The sequence below is a fragment of the Hibiscus syriacus genome, unplaced genomic scaffold (genome assembly GCF_006381635.1).
Source record: "Hibiscus syriacus cultivar Baekdansim isolate YM2019G1 unplaced genomic scaffold, ASM638163v2 tig00111445_pilon, whole genome shotgun sequence".
Lineage (NCBI taxonomy): Eukaryota > Viridiplantae > Streptophyta > Magnoliopsida > Malvales > Malvaceae > Hibiscus > Hibiscus syriacus.
In genome coordinates, this window is record NW_024063096.1 from 747,543 (window position 1) to 770,376 (window position 22,834).

The following is a 22,834-nucleotide window of genomic DNA, read 5'->3' on the forward strand; positions in this document are numbered from 1 at the left end:
AAACCCTAAACCATTACCATATAACCTCTAAATCATAAACCCTAAACCTTAATCTCTAACTTAAAACCCTTAATTTAGGGTTTTAAGTGAGGGTGATGTATAGAATGATGCAATTGAGTAGCTTTGAGAGCTAAATTGATGCGAAAATGCAATAGGAGCGAAAATAATAAATTGGGTCTACTACAGGTCCAAAAAGTTATCCTTCTGCCTTTAATTTCTTATAAAGAAAAATATTTAAATTATTATCAAGTTAAAATTTTAAATATAAAATTTAACAATTTAGATAAGTTTTAATTTAGAAATAAAAAATTAATTATGATTTTAAAACTATACAAAAAAATAGTCAAATGTCATATTGCATATCAAAGTAAATTTAAGGGTCAAATTACATCCAGAAACGTTCAGGGGCAAAATTGCATATCAAAGCCAAAATCAATGGCCTAATTGCATATGCAAGTCAAAATCAGGGGCCTAAAAGTCCATTAACCCTAATCAAAATATGATAAAGAAAAATAAAGAAAGACCATATTCAGGCCCATCTAGCTCCAACCCTTTACAAAACCCTAGCAACCCATCTCCATAAATTACCAACCAAGCCCAAGATTCAGGTTTTAACTAGGGTTTATCAAAGCCAAATTCTTCGTTTTCCTCTGTTCCAGCAGCCAAAAACCAAGAAAAAGAACTTCACTTTGAATTCCATCTTTGCCAAAAACCAATGGGGAAGAAACGGAAGCACAGCGAAACCCAGGCAGGTGAACCAAAAAAGCAAGGTGAAGGGGCACCCGAGAGACCAAAAAGGACGCTCATGGGTTGGAAAGACAAGGAAGAAGTTCAGAAACAAACCGACTCTAATCTCGAGTCTAATCCCCAAGTTTTTAGAAACAAAGAGAAAGTTATGGTGACTTGTTCACGCCGCATCAATTACAGGTTGGTTCGAAGAAGAAGAAAAAATATGTTATTTTTCCTTTGCATTAATGTTTGGTTGCTTTGTTTCTGATTTGGGTTTAAAGTTTTCGTTGTTTATGGTTTTGAGTTTTACAGGTATAGGCATTTGATGTTGAATTTGGTTTCACTTTTGCCTCATTGTAAGAAAGATAACAAGGTTGAATCAAAGAGTAGTAAAGGGTCTACCTTGAATGAGCTTATTGAGTTGAGGGGTTGTTCTTCTGCTCTGTTTTTCGAGGTAAATAATTAAGCTTTGTTGCTTATTTGTGCACTTTCAATGATTAATATGGTGCTTGATGAGCTTCCAAAGTTTGATTAACTAAAGGTGTATAGAATTATGTAAATATGGGTTGAATTTAACTCTTTGAGCATGGTAGTTACTTAAATTTTTGTTAATGCTAAAATTAAGGTGGTTTTACCTTGCTTCACTTTAGAATTTAGTGCTCAAAATGTTCTATGTTTATACACTTTTCCAGTGTAGGAAAAATCGAGATCTTTACATGTGGATGGCAAGGTGTCCCAATGGTCCATCCGTGAAATTTTTGGTTAATGCTGGTAATGTTTCTCTTTGAATCTCTTAAAATTCATTATTATGATTTCTTGATGTTGTTTAGTTCATATCGAGGTATGATGTTTTGCTTGTTTCTTGTGGCTTAATGAAGGTCGTTTTGTTTGTTTCAGTTCACACAATGGAAGAACTGAAGCTCACTGGAAATCATTTGAAAGGTTCACGCCCTTTGTTGACTTTCTCTAGCAATTTTGAAAAAGATGCTCATTGGAAGCTTCTGAAGGAGATGATCATGCAGGTATCTTGTGGCGGTTTTCCTCTTTTCAGAAAATGCTCTTTTTCTGTTTGTATTTCTCACATATAAATAAAACATGTACTTCCTGCTCTTTGAATGAGCTAATTTGAGTTTTCTCCAACATCTTTCAACATGTAGCAACGCTTATTCTCGCAGATAATTTGTGATATGAAAACTTTAGATGTGTTTATACAATTTTACACCGACTGTTCCTCTGATCTTGCATGTCCCCCATGTATGCTTCTGCTTTTTGACTCTTGAAACAATATGAATGTTGTTTGATATTACAGCTTTTTAAGATGATTCTCTTTTGTTTTCTATCAAGCCATTGAGATAAAGTTATAACATCTTTATGTGCACTGAAGTGTTGAGATTTTTCCTGATTCTGTGGATTTTTTACTTAAATACACACTGCGGGGTGTAGATGCGAGTGTTCCATGACACTTTCCTTTGTATTGTTTTCTGGCAGATATTTGGAACTCCGAAGGAGCACAGGAAATCTAAGCCTTATCATGATCACGTCTTTGTTTTCTCCATTGTTGATGACCACATATGGTTCCGCAATTATCAGGTCAGAACCATACTACATATATGGCACAAGCTTGGAACATGGATTAAATTCTTAATAGTAGTAAGAGGTATTCTTTCTGAGTTTCTCTTAAAACTACTGTTTCCTAATGCAGATATCTGTTCCTCACAATGAATCAGACAAAATGGTCCGAGGTGGACTCGATAAAATGACCCTTGTTGAGGTACGGAGTGATATTGGCTTTTTTATGTTCATATTTATATGTATTATGATTTTCTAGTAATTTAATGCTAGATACTGGCTCTTATAGGTTGGTCCCAGATTTTGTTTGAATCCGATCAAGATATTTGCTGGTAGCTTCGGAGGTCCAACACTATACGAGAATCCTTTCTATGTCTCACCAAACCAGGTAAGAGGATTATCCTATGATACCTCTGTCCTAATATGTGTTAAACGGAAGGCCGGCATGGGATTAGAGCCTAGGGCTTGTATTTCTCTACAGATTTTAATAATTTGACACTGGTTATCTTTCAGATCCGAGCATTGGAGAAAAGGAAGAAAGCTGGGAAGTATGCTAAGAAAGTCAAGGCTAAGACAAGGCGGAAGATGCATGAGCAATCTAATCCCTTGGAGCCTGATGAATTTGCAGATATGTGGAGGGAATGATATCTCAATATTCATTTTTCTACAAACCCAAAAGAATTATTTTTCACTAAGCTTGTGTCGTATCTAATGCGAACCGATGAGTTTTGGTTAGTTACTTTATCTGCAAGTTTTAATTTTGTACGATGTTACATCAACGGATTGGTTAAAATACAAAAACAGAATCATGTGTTTGCAGTTGCATCTGCATTATCCTTTTAAGTTCGTCATTTCTGAAATGCATAACCCTCGGCTCATCTCGGAATCGCTAAAGATGAAACTTCAGCTCTATTGCATGGATTAAACAGATACAGGAGTAGTTAAGTAGATCATAGTAGATGATAATCCCTTAAAGATGGTTTTCACTTCTCTTCATGAAAACGTAACAGGGAATAACAAGTTTGCAGCACAAGTATAAAAGCAAAACTGATCAAAGTAGAGAAAATAGTAGAATTGAAACTGCAGGGAGGATTATATAAACAGTACCAAACCTGGTTCAGGAACTGTGAACTATGACTATTTACAACTTGTGTCCTTAAGGAAGAGGATGACATTTGAGATTGATCACCAAAGGCAAGATGGTAGTCTGAGCTATGATATCTACTTGAGAATAAGCCAAGAGAAAGTTCAACGGATTGGTCTTTGTTAGAAGAAAAGCTATGCTAATCTTGTGCAACAAGCATGCACGAGCAGTCACAGGAGATACAAATCATAACACTTGTGGATTCGAACTAGACCGACCCTCATGTGTCGTCCATTTTCAGCTTCACCGCCAGGGGGTATGATGGATTCGAAGAATATGTCTTCGTATTCATTGCCGTTGTCTTCTCCAACGATGTCGTCTTCGTTGTGTAATCATTTTCATCAAATTTATCTTCTTCTTTTTTAATATTTTTTTAATAATTTAAATATATATTTAATAAAAATAGTACTCTAAAAAAAATTCAAATTGAAGTTCTTAATTGAAAAAAAATATATCTATGTATGAAATTGAATTTACAAAATCGAACTAAAAAGTAAGTACAGATAATATATTTAAATAACAAAAAATATCTATACAGATAATATATTGAATTTACAAAAAAATATATATGTATGAAATTGAATTTACAAAATATCTATGTATGAAATTGAATTTACAAAATCGAACTAAAGCCAAGTTAGAAATAACACTTCGAGGCGCCACTGAGTATCCATCTTTCTCTCTAGAAAGAAATCGAGATCTTCTTCTTCTTCAACGGCCTGGTTCTATCTCTACTCGACTTCAACCGGTATTCATTTTTATTTCCTTCTATCTATTTATGTTTTCTTCAGGGTTGACTATTCATTCTATTATCAGTTTTTTCCTCTTGTTTTTTTTTCCTGTCTGCATTAGTTATCTAGATTTTGAGATTAGGGGTTTTCTCATTGTGCAGTGAAAAGGATTCTGGGTTTTTTTCCTGGGTTTGATTAAATGGAAAAAATTGAGAAAGGTGATGGTTATGAGGAGGGAGAAGAAGATTCAGAGTATGTATTACTTGATCTTGATGCTGTTTCTTCGCAGATTTACATCCCTCCAAATGCACCCTACACTCTCTCTGTAAGTTCTAGAACTCTTCTTTTACGTTACAAATCTGTTAAGTTTTACTCAGTTGTGTGAAATTAAAATTTATAACTGGATGAGTATTTAGGAATTTACGAGGAAGTCAAGTCTTAAATGCATATGACTGATAATGATATTTTAAGTAAAACGAAGAATCTGAGAAGAAAGCTTTGCCTTTGGGTTTTGTTTCTTGGTATTCATTTATATTTGTTAATTCATTAAACCAGAGCTTTCATATACTGAATTTTAGTTTCACTGGCCAACTTTCAAGGTTGTACCTTCTCTTGGAGCAGAGATTTTTCATCTGTCTATAGTGATCTTCATCTAGTTATATGTTACTACTAGCAATTCATGTACTTCCTTTAAGTATAGAAGAACATTATCTACATATGGTTTGCTTTGTGCTAATTGCTGGATTTAATAAAGATTAGACTTGGCAATCCACGTATTTGGTGTTTATGGTGTTATTTGTTTATATATATGTATATATTGGTATTATATACATTTATATTTGTGTACTCGTATTGTGTTTTAGTTATTTTCTCGTGTCATGTCCAATATGATCGGTCCTAATAAGAATTACCCTGCTTATATTTTTTGTTCTTTGATTGAAGCTATGCCATAATTGAATTTGGGTTTGGTTTGGTTTCAATGTCTTGTTGTAAGCTTCTTATGTTCTGTTTAGTGATATTTCTTGTCTGGGAATATTTGCTTGCTTGATTTTCCAGTATTTGTTGTCAGTTTTGAACTAGATGTGATTTTTTTAAACTTTTTTATTTGATCAGATTGTTATGAATTTCAGGGTCTGGATACGATGAACCCAATATTAATCATAGATGGAAAGGTGAAGCTGGTGAGTTGTTAAACTTGCAAAATCTTGCTATGTTATTTAGACACAAGGTCAATGTCGGATTTGGATGTGTGTGACATGAATATACCAAATTTTCTTGATTTTATATATATATATATATATCTGGAGGATCATGCCTCACCAATGTCCGAACATCTTACATATACATTAAGCAAATGGAAAGTTCGAGTAACATAAAATCTAGTATTTACCTTGAGAAAAGTTCCAGGTTGTTCATATTTTTAAAAGTTTATTTACGTCGATGACTATTTTTACTATACAACTTGGATCTGTCATTTTTTTATTGTTGCTTACAGCTAGAAATTCTAAATGATATATCAATGCATCAGTTACTGCATGAGACTGATGTAAAGAATTCAGGAAGCCATCAATTGATTGGAAAATATTATCTATAGACATCTTCCATATCAGTGTCATTCAAGTTTGGATAACTGTATGCATATTTGTATCCAACATTCATGCCCAAGTCTGGACAACGGAGAACTTTAATTGGGAGGCAGTGGTCGATGATTGGCCTAAGCTATTATTTCTATTTTGGCTTTTTTCCAATTTACAGATTGGAGAATATGAAGAAACAATTGGGACTTGCTTTGTTTTCTCCGAAGATGGTGAGTAATGTTTCCTGATATACTTTCTCTGAGTTGCTTAATTTTCTCCTATTCGCTCTTCTTTATCATCTTCTTATCTTATGCAGAGGAGAATTGCAAGTTAACTTGAAAATTCATGCATTCTTGCCACATATTTTTCCCCCTTTTTTGTGTCAATAATTCATGTTATATAGATTTTGACATGTTTGTGCATACACGTAATGTTTATATGGTTTAGAAAATATGAAGAGTCTGAAACATAGTTCATTACTCTGATCTCTATTACTTCAACTCTTCATTTTTCTTGAAGAACCATTGTCCTACCCATCAAGGACCTAGGTATAGGAATATGATTCCCCAAGGACCTTTAAAATACATGGAAAAACTTAGAAAATCAAACATACATGTAACGAGTACATATCTGTATCTGACACTGATATCATAGTTTGAGTAAAATTAGCTTAGGATTTCATTTTTTTTTCTTGAAGTATACATGTTTGATATCTATATTCGACAAATATTCCAATGAGTATGGAGATATGATCTTTCAAGGACCTTCCATATACATGAAGAAGAAAAATTAAGCATATCTATGTCCAACACTGGAACCCGTGTTTAACATAGGCTGCCCCTTTGGTTTAAATTCTGTTTCTCAAACATTTTGCTTTGCATGAACTAAGAATTTGGGTGTTATATTATTTGCAGATGCTCCACCTGTAGTGTATGAAGAGACGGGTCCATCAGAGGCAAATCTCTTTTCAGGAAAATGCATAATAGATCCAAATCAAGCTCCAAGAAAGCAAGTAAAACCGGTTGCTCGACTTCACAAGATTCTTAAGTTCAGTTTGTTACTCGACGAGAATGTTCAAGCTGAAACGAATTCGCCGAAATAGTACATTTTTGTAAACTAGCAAACTTGAATTTTGTAGTTACCGGATAGTGTTTAGACTTATCTTGAAAGTAATTTAGTGTAATTCAAGCTTAACTTTGCTCTATATTTCTCATACTCCATTGTTATTGATGATTGGAATAAATGAGTTATGGTAGCTATAGGCAGTTCATCTTTCTGGTTTGAGCGGAGAGGCGTAGTATGTCCACAGGTGGTCGTTGGCTAGTATCAAAGTCCTTTATCTCCATAAGAAGGTAGAAGAGGAATGAGTGAAGAAAAGGGATTTAGATCCTTCTCTCATCTAGATTGAGAGGTTTTACGGTGACCCCTAATATTAGTATTAGGTGTAGGGTAATGATGGTTATTTATAGACTGATAGGATAGATTAATCCGATTCATGTGATCAGTTATCAATTGATTCTGGTAGAACATGTGAGACCTGTCAGGCTACCAAAGGTTTTGACTTCTTGAGAGGTGCAAGGTTCTAGAGATCCTAATATCTTATGTCCGAAGATGTTCTTCTTGGGCCTCATCTACGAAGGTGTTCTAAATCTGCAGAGGTCTTGATGTACGGAGATGGTATAACCGTTATCTATCCAATATACGAATGCCTTGCTAGATACAACATGAAGCTATTACTCAGTGAATTAATAATTGTAATATTAATTTTTAAAGCATGAATTAAATTTATGTTATGATCGACAGTGTAGGATTGTATTGAACTACTTTGTCATGCTACAAGACGAGACAGAAACAAAAAATAGTTGACCTTTGACTCTGCACGTGCTCCAAGGTCGTACAAACATAAAAAGAATCAACCACAAACAAGTTGAATCAACACCCACACTTTGTTTAATCTTTTTTTTTTTGTGGCCATGGATGTTTCCACGAAGTAAACTGGCACCTTCTTTCTACCTAGCTTTTCCTCCGGCTTTCCCTTCCCAGAAAATCTTTAATCCCTTTTCATGGTCCTTTTTTCTTCACAGCCAAACAGAGTTATCAGGTAACTTTAATTCCCAATTCTCTGTTCCTTTTTTTTTTATTTCATATAAATCCTGAGAAAATCCAGGCTTGTTCATCAAATATTTCTCTGTTATTGCCCTCTTATCTTTCCTTAGATGTTCATCATTTGTTGTTACAATCACTTGTTATATCCTAAAATTGATGAGTACTTCCCGTTTTGTTGCTGGATATCATCTCAAGGAACGGGCACTCATCTGTATTTCTATCCAAAATCGGTTCATTTTCTCGAGATGGGCTCAGCAATAAAAGGTTTCATGTAAGTGGAAGCTTTGAGTTTGAATGTTGAAAATTATGGATTTTCTTGATAGAGTTGTTTTGCAGAATTTGGTGTTGAATTCATAAGTAATGTTTCCAAATTACATACTTAGAAAAGTTCTTGTGAAGTTCATTTGGATTTCCTTTGTTTATTTCTTCCATTGTTGTATTTCCTTTGGATTTCCTCTTCAAACCACACCTCTGCTCTGAGTTCTTCGAATATTTCGGAATTACATATCTTCCGTTCAACTACGGCCTTTGAAATTACCACTAACCTATGTGATCTGAAGTTACTGTCCGATGACGAGATTTATTTATCTTATCAACCTACGAATCATTACCCTAGTTTAACATCAATACTAATAACACATGCACTCAAGGCTAGAGAAATGACTCTTTCTCTCCGGATCTTTCTTACTGTTCATCATCTCTTTATATCGTCTATTCTCTTTCCCTTTCATTGACCAACTGTCGCGGCTCTCTGTCCAAATCAAAAGAGTAAACCGTCAAAAACCATGCAATCTCATCTCTCATCAAGATTATGTATATATATATATATATATGAAGGACATATCTTCGTACTCATGTCTGAATGTGTCAAATACATATATAAAACACGAATATTTCAGAGAAAAAAGAAAAGAAAAGTAAAACACAGTTGTTATGGCAAAACATTCTTATGCCAGGTATTGGTGTTAATGCAGGGAATTAGCTGAGCAAGTAGGGAGTATTTTTGAGGTTGGGAACACTATATGGGGTTTAATTGGAGACCACTGGAAACCACCTAGAGGCATTGATCGGAGTGTGAATAATCTGAAGAGAAAAAGAGATCAATTGAATGGTCAGAAAGACGATACGACGTTGAGAATCAGAGCGGAGCTGCGTCCTAGAAAGGAAGTCAAGAAAGAAGTCGAGCTGTGGCTTGAAAATGTCAATAGGATAGACAGAGAAATATCGAACCTCGAATCCAAAGTCGGAGCCAGCGGCTTTTTCTCCCGTGGATTTCTTGTGAAGGATGTTTGCAAGAAGGGACAAGAAGTTGATGAATTGATTGGAAGGGGTGGATTTTCCGATGCATTGGTTGTCTATGATTGTTCACAGATTGGTTGCATGTTGCCGGCATCGAGTTTAGTCGTTGAAACGATAGGACTTAAAAGGGATGAGATTCTGAGATACCTTCGGACTAACGATGATGTTCGGAAGATTGGAGTTTATGGAATGCCAGGAGTTGGTAAAACAAGTGTGGTCAAGCTTGTCAACAATGAACTCTTAAAAGATAAAATCAAGTTCGATAGTAGTATGGTCACTGTATCGACGAAATGTGTTATCGAACTGCAGGATAAGATTGCAGGGGCGATGAATGTTGTTATTCCGGAAGACGAAGATGAAACATTACGAGCAGGGATGCTGTCTGAAATCTTGAGTGACAAGGGTAAATTTGCTTTAATCTTGGATGATGTACGGGAGATTTTTTCCCTGGAAAAAGTTGGGATTCCTGAGCCCTCTGCAGATAACGGTAGTAAAATCGTGCTAACAACTCAATCGATGGATGTATGTCGACGAATGGATTGTCGAGTAATAAAAGTGGAACCACTTCCCGAAGCAGATGCGTGGACATTGTTCTCGGACAAGGTCGGTCGAAGCCTAATGAGCTCCGCAGATTTGTTTCCGGTTGCAAGATCAATTGTGGATCGTTGTGCCGGTTTGCCATTGGTAATAGTCACAGTTGCCAGTACCATGAGAGGTGAATACAGTCCTCCTATATGGAGGAACGCATTGGAGGAACTGAACCGGAACATACCGGGGATTACCGATGTTAAGAACACGATATATCGGCAACTGAGATTCAGCTACAACCGTTTGAACGATCCAAGAATCCGGAATTGTTTGCTGAGTTGTGCATCGTATGGTGAAGATTCAGGAATCCGAAAGGAGCAGCTCATAAGGGATTGGATTGGAAAGGGATTAATAGATGATATGGATGAGGGACAGGCTATAGTAAGAACACTAGTTGATAATTGCTTGTTAGAAAATGTAGGAAATGAAAGAATTAAAATGCATGGTCTTGTAAGAGATATGGCTCAACATATCAAACATGAGCTCTATGAATCATGAATTTTGCATTTCAACTTTACATAGAGACGGTGTAAGATTTTATGTTAATGATGTGAATATTTAAAAATTTAGGAACACAGAATTATAAAATATTAAACGATACAAAATTAGATCATCAGTATACATAAAAATAAAATACCTAGACTATATGAGAATTTGAAATTTTTAAAGAATATGATTGTCTCCTCCAACACCTTTCGATTCATGCCTGATTGTAATCCATGTTCTTAAGTAATTGTTTGTTGGAAGTTTCTACTCAAACCAAATATGGAAGACTTGTAAAGATGCATGATCTTGTAAGGGAGATGCCATTACACATCACAAGTGCTAAACTTCGATTCATCGTAAAAGCTGGCATGAGATTAACAAATCCACCAGATGTACAAGAGTGGAGCAAGGATCTGGAGAAGGTTTCACTGATGGTAAATTGGGAATTAGAAATTCTGTATCCCTTTGAAATGTCGCCGCCAAAAGGTCCGATGCTAATGACATTGTCGTCGTCGGATTGTGGTATAACGAGTATTCCAGACTTTCTTGCCTTCAAGAGCTGATCGTCGGTGAAACGTTGATAAGAGGAGAAGAGGTTCATGGATTGAACAAGCTGGAATTCCTTGAAGGTCGGTACATGTCACTGATTTATTTCTGTATTCCATTGATCAGATTCTGCTATACATATGATTATATTTCGTGTTTGTGTTGATTGATCTCTTTAGCATAGGGTGCTCTTTCATTTTTGTGGTGATTCTGTGGAAGGAATTTCGGTGTGATTCGACATGGCAATTCAGTTCTGGTCCGGAGTTCTCTGATTCCGTGTTGGAATGAGAAGGGTCACAAAATCGATTCATGATTCGAATACGAAAAGTCAAAAACAGAGAAAGATAGGCTACTTGACTTTCCCATTTATGCATATCGTGTCTTGTGCTCTTTCTTTATTCATCTAGGGAACACAAATATACATACTGTTAATAAAAAAAAGTTCCAAAAGACTTGGGAGTCTCTATTTTTTTTATGAGACCTCTCAAACATTATTAGTTCATATCAGATAGAACTCAGAACAGTTCCACTCATGGCTGACTATGATCTGTACTTAATGGTTCACTAGCTATGTTCACGGCTTCTTTCATCGAATTGGCAGTTCCAACGGTAGGTCGTCCGCGGTCACGTTCCAGTTTAGTGTTCTGAAGTCCCTTACTGTCACTCAGATAGCATACGAATACAGGGTCCTCGACGTCGGTATCTTTCCATCCGGAAACACATTCCGGGAGACATCCTGGATCACACTTCAGCTCATTTGGGGTCTCTGGTGGTGTTACTGACACCATCGACATCGTTTGGGCCGATAGAATGAAACCAGGAGCACACCCCTGAGAACATTTTGGGACCGTGAGGTTTCCAGGACCACCTGCTCCTGGTCCTTCCTCCATAGAGGGCTCAGGGTTAACAATAACAGGTCCATCAGTGGCCTGAACCATGTGGAACCTAGTAGCCCAACTGAACCCCAAAGATATAAAAACTGAGAAAATTATGCATGCAGATTTTAGATTTGAGACCATTTTGCCAACTTTGTGTATTACTCCACACTTGATCAAGTGAGATCTCCATTGCCTTTTATAGAATAAAAAAAGTGGCAATGGAAGAGAGCAGCAGCTGTTTTAATCCAGGGATCATGAACCTTGAATGAGTTGCAATTTACCTGCCTTTCCAGAATCAAAGCCGTCAAGCCATGTACTCATATGGTATATATTATTTTCATGTTCTATATATTAAAATATTGGGTAAAGTACACAAATAGTCCATCGACTATAGGATGATGCTTTGTTGAGTCCCTTGACTATTAAAAGTTATAAAATGATTCTTCGACTATAAGATGTTGCTTTGTTGAGTCTCTTGACTATTAAAAGATACAAAATGATCACTTAACTATTTAGCATGTTCCAAACTCATCTTTTTCCATTAGAAAACTGACAACAGTCCGAGCTGGATGTTAACATGTTGACTGAGATATGATAATTTTTTTAGATTATGGGATTAGATTTTATCATATCTTAATCATCAGGTTAACATCAAACTCAGATTGCCGTCATTTTCTTAGCGAAAAAGGAAGGGTTCGGAACATACGAAATAGTCAGGTGACCATTTGTAACTTTTAATGGTAAGAGGATTGAACACTGCAACACCCAATAGTCGAAGAACCATTTTATAACCTTTTATAGTCGATAGACTCAACAAAACATCACCCTTTAGTCGGAACCATTTGTATACTTTACCCTAAAATATTTACAAATAGTGATAAAATTCATTTTTTTAAATAATTTAAATATTAATAAGTTCTTTTATCAATTTTTAATGAAAGCAATTAGTTTTTCGATGATAAGCAGTTTATTCGTGATATTTTTTATATTTATTTATTGTTGACCTGTTATATGTTAATGTAACGTCATTATCTAAGTACATATAGTATATGTTATGTCAATGCTTAAGCACGCATGATATATGTTACACCAATATTTAAGTATACGTGACATATGTCATGTCAATTACGAAGCACATGACTCATATTTCAAAACTGATTCTTGATACGCTTTTGCTACCTTCTGCAACAGCTTTCTTACATACGAACTAAATAACGAAGCATCAACCAGCAGATTTGTATCGGTTTAAAACATGACAGAACTACATATATTGCCTAGGACCAAGAAATTTTCATGGCCATGGCGGTCGTTCATATATACAAGAAAGGCTTTAAAAGATTTAGGCAGCAAGAAACCAGGAATGGAAATGGTAATGAGAATGAGAATGTAAGAAAACACTATATTATATCAAGGATTCATGAAATCTATGGAAAATCATACAGCAAAAGTAAGATCATTGAGTAAGTCTCTGCATCTCATTTTGGTCGCCGAGTGTTTCAATGAGAAGCGTTGGTGCGTATTGGGCGGTGCCTTGGTGCTCCTCTGAATCCTGGCAGAACGAAAGAATGATGGTGTCGATCGACATCTCCACCACAGCGAAGAAGAGAGTTGCTACAATGTAACCGAGAGCCCAACATATCTGCAACAACACAATGTAAGCAAGGGTTCTAACCACTAGTTATTATGTTACACGACTATATCCTAGTACTGTATCTATGTTCAGACATGCATTCAACACGAGTGTCGGACAAAAGTACTTTGAGAAAAATGATGAATCGAAGGAACTTTGGTTATCGTGTGAAAAGCGATTTATCATTATCAGTCGAGAATTAGAGCTTGATATGTTTGCTTGCTCATGGTGCATGGCATTTATAAATTTCAACCTCTCACTTAATATAAAGACTTGCAATAATGAGTCGATAAGACGATAACATACCAGGACCGGAAGCAATGGAGAGGATATTTTGCCATGAGCAGCTCGGTACTTGTGGGTATCCAGCATTAGGAAACCGAAAACGGCACTTGAAAGGCTGACACACAACTTTCCGAGAAATAGAATAACATCTCCTATCACGTTCACCTTCCCTATCCGAAGAATGTTATTCATGATCAATTCAGTTGCGATTTCAGATGCCTTGAAGAAGCTTTTCCCGGTTATAGCAATCTGCAAGAACAATAGATTTAAGATTAAGTTCGGGTTAGGCAAAAACGAAAAAACCCACTAATTGCATCGTGATGGTTGGACTTATTATAAAGTTCTTCATTGTGTGAAAAAAGTGAGATCGCTACTATGTTACAGAGATAAGTATCGAATACGAATACGCGCTCGACACAATATTGTCAGCATTTTCAAAGTTTTTCTATATATTCGGAGTATCATACTCCCATACGCATCCAAATATGTGTCCGGCATAAATACTACAAACAGATACCTCAAAAAAATAACAAATCCTGGTAGCATAGGTCATATATAGTTTTTGGAAAATGCACTTTTTTCAAACTAGTTCTGGAAGATTACATTATATAAGCATTACGATTCACCGATTTGATAGTCCACTCGACACATCTCAAACATCCCCATGAAGTATGATTTCCCATCCTTCCAAACCAACCATCAGATGTACAGAAACTTTGAGTTTACGACGAATTGACTCAAGAATGAAACGAATTGATTCCACAAAGGATACAACCAATGAGCCAAGGGCAACAGACCCAAGGTTGTATCGTATCAGCCGCTTCATAGAGGCAAATACGGGAAGAAATGGGATCTCTGGCTGCAAGAATGAACCATAGAAATAATCAGCCAAAGAATTAATCATTGGAATAAATTCATTCAAAAAAAATTTACGGAAAGTAATGTGGTAATTTCGTTACTATAATACTTACAAATAGATACAAAGTAATCATTATGCTACTTCAACGTATGTAAAAAGTATGAACAAGAAAATATACATAGGTAAACTAGTATTTCAGTCTCGCATAAGTTGTACAACGATAACTTTAAGAACTATGGCATATCGTTTTGCTCGATTTGAGAGACTCCATACGATTTGCATTGAAGTTGTCTACAATTATGCCCAAAGAATTTTGAATATGGTAGGAAGTTAATTGTTTGTTTCCCATGAAAACAGCATGCATACCAGTAAAACAATACAATGGCTTAGTAGCTTACCGACATTTCACCACGAGCCCAATAGTAAGAAGCACAGAACCCGCAATCACGGTTGAAGAACACGCTATAAAAAATTGTGTAGCCCAGTAACCCCCGAACAAGTGGAAGAATATGGCAATGGCAATATGAGGAGTGTAATGGATGCTATAGCCACAGCAATCATCGCAATTCACTTTTTTCGCCACAAGATCATAAGCACAACAGTTGGTATTACAGTTGTTCTTGACATCCTGACCGGAACTAAACAGATGAAGGGCAGCTGATATCCAGAACATGTAAAAAAATAGCAAGAATTGCATATGGTATGACTGGAAAAATTATCAGTGCTTGAACTTCACCTATGACTTTTGCAGCAACCTGCATACAGTCAGGAAAACAATATCATCTTTGAGCTGTTTTTGATATTATGAAACCAAACTTACCTTTACAAAAAATATATTTTTCCAAAACGTATAACGGACTAAGCAACGAATCATTTATACAGTCCTACATGCAAAACTGTAGTATTTCCCCTTTTCCTTTCTTTCAAAGCAAGTCGAAAGTATCCCACAGTATTGGTTTAAATGAAAGTTTATCCTTCTCGGTACACATTATAATAAGACCATACTTGCCTTAAGGACGGATGTTGCCATTATAGTGCGGCTAATAATTGCAATTGATGTTAGTACGGAAACAACCATAACAAATGTCATTAGAATGGCAACAGCAAGTAGATGATTTAGTTCCTGAAAGAAACAAACATTTATTTAATTTAATATGTAAACAGAAAAGACCTGCTACAATAAAAGCTTCCGAACAAAGGGAAAAAAGAATAAACAACGCACCCTTCCAAAAACATTTATATATGGATCATGCTCACCAATGATAGGGGATATAGCATCGTTCCCTATCCATCCAGCTAAAAAGCAAGAATAATAAGATAAATTTAGTAGTAAAACAATTAGACTATTTCTTGTATGAATTACAAATTTACAGTAACGAGTAAAGTAAGAGGCATACTTCTAACCTTTTAAGTAGTAAAACATCGTAACCGTTATTATGAGAATGTTGAAGAGAGCAATAGTGATCCAAGGCATTGCAGCAACAAAATGGCGAATCATTAACAGCCATATGACCGACAGAAATAGCGGTGGTGGTGCATAGAAATAAAGCGATGGTGGTGCATAGAAGCTCGCTATCCACAAAAAGTGAGCCTCTACAGAGAAGGAGAATGGCCAGTTACAGCAAAGTTTATAGAAGGAGGGAGAGAAAACAATGGCATGGGGAGATTCATAAGGAAACTAATGGTACAGAGGTTGTTCCAGTTCAAAACAAAGTTTGTGATCAGGTCTGCACGCCAATACAAAAGATTTCTACAGCAGCAGAGCTTAATTCTCCAGGCAGAGAGGAGACAAATTTAGTAGAGAAAGCTGGGATTAGAAGTCTCGATGGAGAGCCAGAGGGTTGTGTTACGGACAGTCATTTGATTAATTCCAAATCAGGATTTTGCAAAAGAAGGGCAAGAAGATCATTGGTAAGAGAAGCTCTAGAACATGTCGATATTTCTACAGCCTCTTCTACAGAATTTTCAGAGCTTTTAGATGAAGCAGTAGCCACATGGCAAGTGAGTCAGATTTTGGGGGTCTCTTTTACTAAGGGGAAGGAAGCTTTTCTGGACAAAATAATTAAATTAGAACAGGGCTTGAATTTGGCCAGTTGAGTTGCCATAGTGGGGAAGTCAGGTTCTCAAGAAATTTTAATGAAAGACAAATTAGCAATAATTTCATGGAATGTTAGGGGCTTGGGGAAAAGAGAAAAACATAAAGCAGTCCAGAGATTGGTCTCTACCTCATATCCTTCTTTTCTTTGGTTACAAGAAACTAAAGTAGAGAAGGTTCAAAGGTCTTTTCTGAGAAGGAATGGACTGAATAATCTTCAGAGTGTTATTGAATCTCCAGCTATTGGTTCTTCAGGGGGCTTATTATGTTGTTGGGATGACAATGTGTTTGAGATGGAAAATCACTGCATTAACAGAAGATTCATTGCTGTTGTAGGGAAATTCAGGCTGCATCAATTCAGAAGTGTCCTCATTAATGTTTATGGGCCTTCAGTGGAGGAAGAAAAAGAGAGTTTTTTTTTTTTTTTTTGAAGAACTCAGTGTGTTCATCTCTGGACAGAACCTGCCGGTTTGTGTTGGAGGAGATTTTAATGTTTATTTGTGTGAAGATGAGAAGGTGGGTAAAGCACAGAATAGGTTCTCTATGAGGATTTTCTCTCAGTTTATTCAGTCTTTAGGTTTGATTAATCTGCCTTTGAATGGGGGAAGGTTCACTTGGTGTAATAACCAAGATGATCCAACTTTTGTTAGATTGGACAGATTTTTGGTGGATGGTCAATTTTTTAGCTACTTTTCCTGAGATTTCTCAGTCTCTTATTCCTAAATCCCTTTCAGATCACAATGCTATTTTATTGAAAGATGAAGATACTGATTGGGGGAAAAGACCGTTTAGACTCTTTAATTATCTGATGGAGGAAGACGGCTTTGAGGATATGGTCAGACATTCTATCACAGATTGTAAGAAGACTGGGAGAAAAGGTGGGATCTTAAGTATTTTGAAGAACTCTAAAGCTGCCATCAAGAAATGGTCAGGGAAGAAGAATCAATTTCCGGGAGTAACAATATCAGATTTGGAAAAAAAAATTCAGAAGCTTGAGGAAGACGCCCAGCAGCTGAATAACAGCTCTGTTCAGGGGATTGCTAAAGAGCTTAGTGTTTGTAGAGCAGAGTTATGGAGACTTCACAGAATTGAGGAGCAGATTTGGCTTCAAAATTCTAGGAAGAAGTGGCTTAATGATGGGGACCGAAACACAAGATTCTTTCATACTTGTGCTTCAGTTAGGAGGAAACGAAATGCTCTGAATGCTTTAATTGTTGATGGGAATACTACTCACGATCCAACTGTTATCAAAGCCAAGGTCAAAGATCATTTTTTCAAAATTTATAATGATCGGTCTACTTTAGAAGTTGAAGATATTGGTTTGGTTTTCCCCAAAATTTCTTTCGAACAGAATATGCTTTTAGAGAAGGAGTTTTCCGAGGAGGAGGTTTGGGAAACTCTAAAGTCTTGTGATAGTAATAAAGCTCCGGGGCCCGATGGATTGAATTTGGGTTTTTTTAAAAGGTTTTGGTCTGTTCTTAAGGGGAATATTATGCAGTTTTTTCACAGATTTTTTGTGGGGAAAGAATGGGAACATGGTATTAACCATACTTTTATTACACTTATTCCTAAGGAATCTAACATTGGAAGTCTTGATGATTATAGACCTATAAGCCTAGTAGGAGGAGTGTATAAGATATTATCTAAGTGTCTTTCAAGGAGGCTTAGAAGTTGTATAGGAGATCTTATAAGCCCGACTCAATTCGCTTTTATTCCCGGTAGACAAATTTTGGACTGCTCACTCATTGCTAACGAGGGTATTGATTATTGGAGGAAGAAAGGGCTAAAGGGTTGTGTGTTTAAAGTTGATTTCAAAAAGGCATACGATACGGTTGACTGGCCTATCTTGTTCAAGGTGATGGAAAAAATGGGTTTCGGTTTCACATGGATAAGTTGGATTAGGAGATGTGTTTCTACAGCTTCAATCTCAGTGTTAGTTAATGGGGTTCCATCCGAGGAGTTTCCAATGGCCAAGGGTCTTAGACAGGGATGTTCACTCTCGCCTTTACTTTTTAACCTAGTGGGGGAATTATTGAATCTTTTAATTCGAAGAGCTGTTTCGGAGGGTTTATTTGCTGGTTTGACAGTTGGCAAGGAGGAGGGGTCTTTTAATCTTTCACACTTGCAGTTTGCGGATGACTTAATTATTTTCTGTGGAGCTTCGAAGACTCAAATTATGAATGTGAAGAGGGTGCTTAGAGTATTCGAGGTTATGTCAGGGCTGCAACTAAACCTGAAGAAAGCAGACTCTTCGGGATTAATATATCCCAACAGGAGGTTAAAACTTGGGCAGATTCTATCGGTTGTTTGGTGGAAACTTCCCATCTAATTATCTAGGCCTTCTAGGTGCTACTAGGAATTCCTCTGTTATCTGGGAACCAGTGGTACAGAATTTTCACTCTAAATTAGCAGGTTGGAAGGCTGCTACTCTTTCTTTAGCAGGGAGACTGGTTTTGATCAAATCCGTTCTGTCCTCACTACCTACGTATTTTTTGTCTATTTTTAAGATTCCAGCTTCTATCCTCAAGACTCTCAATTCTATTATGTCTAATTTCTTATGGGAGGGGCAATGGTATTAAGAAGATACACTGGGTTAAATGGGATGATGTCTGCAAATCAAAGACTGAGGGAGGCTTGGGAGTTCGGAATCTGATTTTTATGAACAGAGCATTGCTAGGGAAATGGTCTTGGAGGTTTGCAAATGAAAGAAATTTTGTTTGGAGGAATTTTATTTGTAGCAAATACAACATTGACTCTTCTAGACTATTGTTTGACAGCAAGATTCCTTTTCAATCCTCCTGGTTGTGGAGATCAGTGGTTAATAACCATTTCAAACAAGACTCATTTGGTTGTAAGTTCCGTAGTTTGTGCAAGTTTTATGTCGGAAATGGTAAGCATGTTCGATTTTGGCAAGATAGTTGGGCTGCTGATTTTCCATTTCAGATTCTATTTCCTAGACTGTTTTCACTGTCAACTAATAAATTCGGTAAACTTTGTGAGTTCGGAGAATTTCTTTCTTCGGGTTGGATTTGGGATGTTAAAGTTCGAAGAAATTTAAACGATTGGGAGCTTGAACAATGGTGCAATTTGGTGAGCATCATTTCTTCTTTCTCTCTATCTATTGATTCTAGCGATGGATTGATCTGGAAAGGCAGTGGGGATGGGGTTTATACAGTCGGTTCTTGTGTTAAGAGTTGTGCTTCAATTTCAAAAGAGTCTCATTTCTGGAACAAGATTGTTTGGAGAGGATTGGTTCCCCCTAGAGTTGAAACATTAGTTTGGCAAATTGTGCTTCAAAAAATTGCAGTTAAATCCGAATTGGTTAAAAGAGGAGTTCAAGGTATTGAGGATGGCTTATGCCCTCTTTGTAAAATGGTTGAAGAATCTTCTTCGCATCTATTCTTCTCCTGTTCGGTTGCGTGGTCTTTGTGGAATAAATTTCTAAATTTTTGGAGATTTAGTTCTGTGCTTTCTGTAGAAGCAAAAAATTTTCTTCTTGCTTGGGATGAGTTGAAATCTAATTCGGTAATTTGGACTTTCATTCCTGGGGCTGTTATTTGGACAATCTGGAAATTCAGGAATTACATAGTTTTTGAAGGGGGGAAGCTCGATCAGACTGAATTATTCTTCTTAACAAGAGTTAGGCTGGCCTCTTGGTATTTAGCAAAGAATAAGGATGTTTCTATTCCTAAGGACTCCTTAATCTCTGATCCTTCTGTAGGGGATTCTTACTCGTCCTACAATTTCTTGAAGTCTTCCATAACCCCTTGGTTACCTCCCCCTACGGGTTTCATCAAGTTGAATGTGGATGCAGCAATTAGTTGTGATTGGGAAAAATCAGGTCTGGGTGGTCTTATGAGGGATCATTCTGGTGCAATCCTTGGTTCTTTTCGGGAACCGGATGGTTCTGGACCTCCAACATTGAAGGAACTTAAAGCTATCCAAAGGGGTATCTCTTTCTTTACCTCTGTCCTAGGGAGGGTTAAAGATAGGTTGATCATAGAGAGTGATAGCAGAGTTGCAGTAGACTGGATCAATAAGGTTGTCCCATGTCCAGCTGTTTATGGTTTCATTGTTAGAGATATTGTTGAGTGTCTTAAAACCGTCGGGGGGGGGGGGTTGTTAGATGGATTGCAAGGACAGCTAATATGGATGCCGATGCTCTAGCAAAGGCTGGTATAGGTTGATTATTATGTTGTTGACTTCTATAGTTCGGTTTTAAGGCTCAAGAATTATTGTAAGGGTACTACTTGGATTTTTCTTTCCAAGGTTGTAATTCTTATTTTCTTCAATGAAATTATAAGGCACTCTTTTCCTCCTTCCCATGATTAAGAAGCTTCTTTACAAGCTCCATTAATCAAGAAGGAGGTTTTTAAAGAGACCTTCAAATCTTATCAAAAAAAAAATATCAGCCACGTAACGCTGTAACAAGACATTCATATTTCAGAAAGTTCGATAATGGCACTTTTTCAAAACAACATGATTAATAAGCCGTACAACATGATAAGTATTAAATAAGCAATCACATTGTCAATTATTTAGCCAACAACCAAATCAGTTGACAGAACCCAGAAGACCATGCCAAGATAAAATATATAAATGTAGTAAAAAGGTGCTCGACCTTTAAGACAGATGACCAAGAATTGATGGACCTATGAATTGATTTATCTATTACAATATCCTTGTTGATATTCACTCCACCCATCTGTTGCCAATGTCGCAAGGATGTGTTTGATGCACGAGCAATGAATTGGCAGCTCCAATGAACTTGAAAACATGCATAAAATTAATTCATGAGATGATAAAAAAAACTGCATCTATGATTGGATAAAATAAATATTAAACTATAAAACAAGCAATTCCAGTTTACCTACCATTCACACTTGGAAATATAACAGGGTAACATGGACCCTGAAGTTGAAGGGAAGTATTTCGCATTTCTGGTGTAAGAAACTCATAATAATCATAATTTCTATTGATCCAGTCACGCATTGAGAGGCGGATATCCCCCTCTGGATAATCACAGACCCAATTAAGTGAATCTTCGGATGGAATAGGGCAATCCCATAAGCATATACTCCGAGCATTAGACAACTTGAATTGACTGTCCTTAACACCACTTTGATAAACCTGATTCAGATTCAACCAATACTTGAGTTCCAACTTACGAAGGCCGGGATGAGCATGTTTGTCACCACATACATTCCCTTTGTAGTCCAGACCAAATGTAAGCCTGACATGCCGCCATCCAACAGAGAACAAATTATCAAAATCACAAAAGAGAAAATAGAAAAAGGAAAATTAATTCAAAACCTCGACAGAAAGAAAGCAGAATATGTAAAAAAACCCAAACATAAATGAATAGGCAAACTACACCATTTAGAAGCTATTGCCCCCAACAAATGACAAGAACTAATTTTTCCATAAATCATCAGCAATCTTCACAGGTTCCAAGGTGAAAAAGTGTTTCAAAAATGTAAATTAATATATCTATAATTGACTCTAACATCAATGCCAGATGAAATTTCTCCTAAAACTGAACCATACAAGTATGAAAAAGTGTCAGTCTCACAGAATGACCATCTCTAGCTTAACTAAGTGCTTACAACTCACTTTTAGCCCTGCTTTACAATTAGATCAACCAACTAGTTCCTATTAACTAATAGGAGCAATTCTATAGAAATTTTCTTAAGTATCTACTGTTTCTGTTTAGGAAACCTCAAGAGGATAAACAAAACATACCATAAAAAAGGATATTCAAAATTAGAATCCAAAATAAAACATACCCATTTTTAGATTCAACATGAAGATTTATAAAAGAAATTAAATAAAGAAAATTTACCTTAATGGGTTTCCTTGGTTAAACCCAAAGCTAGAGTTAACAATCATAGCAACCCAAAATGCTATAAAAATGAAAAGAAAAACAACATCTCTGCACTTCCTATTGTGCTTAATGATCCCTCCAAGCTCTGTAGTTCCATCACTTGATGGGTATCTTCCAATTACTGCCCCCGAATGACCCCTCATTTCTTTTTTTCCCCTTAGAAATAAGCAAGGATTTTTATTTTTATTTTTATATTTTTAAACTATTAAGCAAGGATTTTAGAATGTGAAAAAAGGAAGAGAATTTGCAGACAGAGAGAAAAAAGGGGGCTTTTGGAGAGTGAAGTGAAGAAGCTTAGGAAGTGTAAAGTAGAGAAAGAAAGGGTTTTTAGATTTGGAATATTTTTTATGTATTTTATTTTTCATTTTTAGACAAAGATTTGTTACTTTAAAATAAAAAACATTAAGAATCCATGTCTGGTCGTGGCT

At 36.3% G+C, this 22,834-nt stretch overlaps 3 protein-coding genes and 1 pseudogene across 6 annotated transcripts; 3 read left to right on the top strand and 1 right to left on the bottom strand.

The window, feature by feature from the left end:
• The first annotated feature begins 583 nt into the window (after positions 1–583).
• On the top strand, positions 584–3,132 carry LOC120163425 (ribosome biogenesis protein BRX1 homolog 1-like). The gene is made up of 9 exons (XM_039173362.1): positions 584–678; positions 714–927; positions 1,042–1,183; positions 1,422–1,500; positions 1,627–1,751; positions 2,218–2,319; positions 2,432–2,500; positions 2,588–2,686; positions 2,812–3,132. The coding sequence occupies exons 2-9, from the start codon at positions 716–718 to the stop codon at positions 2,941–2,943; spliced, it is 960 nt and encodes a 319-aa protein (XP_039029293.1). The 5' UTR covers positions 584–678; positions 714–715; the 3' UTR covers positions 2,944–3,132.
• Positions 3,133–4,127: 995 nt separating this feature from the next.
• On the top strand, positions 4,128–6,890 carry LOC120163452 (general transcription factor 3C polypeptide 6-like). 2 transcript variants are annotated; one of them, XM_039173387.1, is made up of 5 exons: positions 4,128–4,190; positions 4,335–4,498; positions 5,304–5,354; positions 5,929–5,980; positions 6,665–6,890. In XM_039173387.1, the coding sequence occupies exons 2-5, from the start codon at positions 4,373–4,375 to the stop codon at positions 6,850–6,852; spliced, it is 417 nt and encodes a 138-aa protein (XP_039029318.1). In that variant the 5' UTR covers positions 4,128–4,190; positions 4,335–4,372; the 3' UTR covers positions 6,853–6,890. The 2 variants fall into 2 exon arrangements, with proteins under 2 accessions (XP_039029318.1, XP_039029317.1); XM_039173386.1 differs by lacking the exon at positions 4,128–4,190 and having other exon boundaries at positions 4,221–4,498.
• An 810-nt stretch (positions 6,891–7,700) lies between these two features.
• Positions 7,701–10,272, top strand: LOC120163485 (putative disease resistance protein At3g15700). Of its 3 annotated transcripts, none has more exons than XM_039173413.1 (3): positions 7,701–7,851; positions 8,031–8,127; positions 8,831–10,272. In XM_039173413.1, exons 1-3 carry the CDS (start codon positions 7,728–7,730, stop codon positions 10,239–10,241), a joined length of 1,632 nt encoding a protein of 543 aa, XP_039029344.1. In that variant the 5' UTR covers positions 7,701–7,727; the 3' UTR covers positions 10,242–10,272. The 3 variants fall into 3 exon arrangements, with proteins under 3 accessions (XP_039029344.1, XP_039029345.1, XP_039029346.1); XM_039173414.1 differs by having other exon boundaries at positions 8,052–8,127; XM_039173415.1 differs by lacking the exon at positions 8,031–8,127 and having other exon boundaries at positions 7,730–7,851; positions 8,831–10,271.
• Positions 10,273–13,026: 2,754 nt separating this feature from the next.
• Positions 13,027–22,765, bottom strand: LOC120163406 (annotated as a pseudogene).
• Positions 22,766–22,834: the final 69 nt, after the last annotated feature.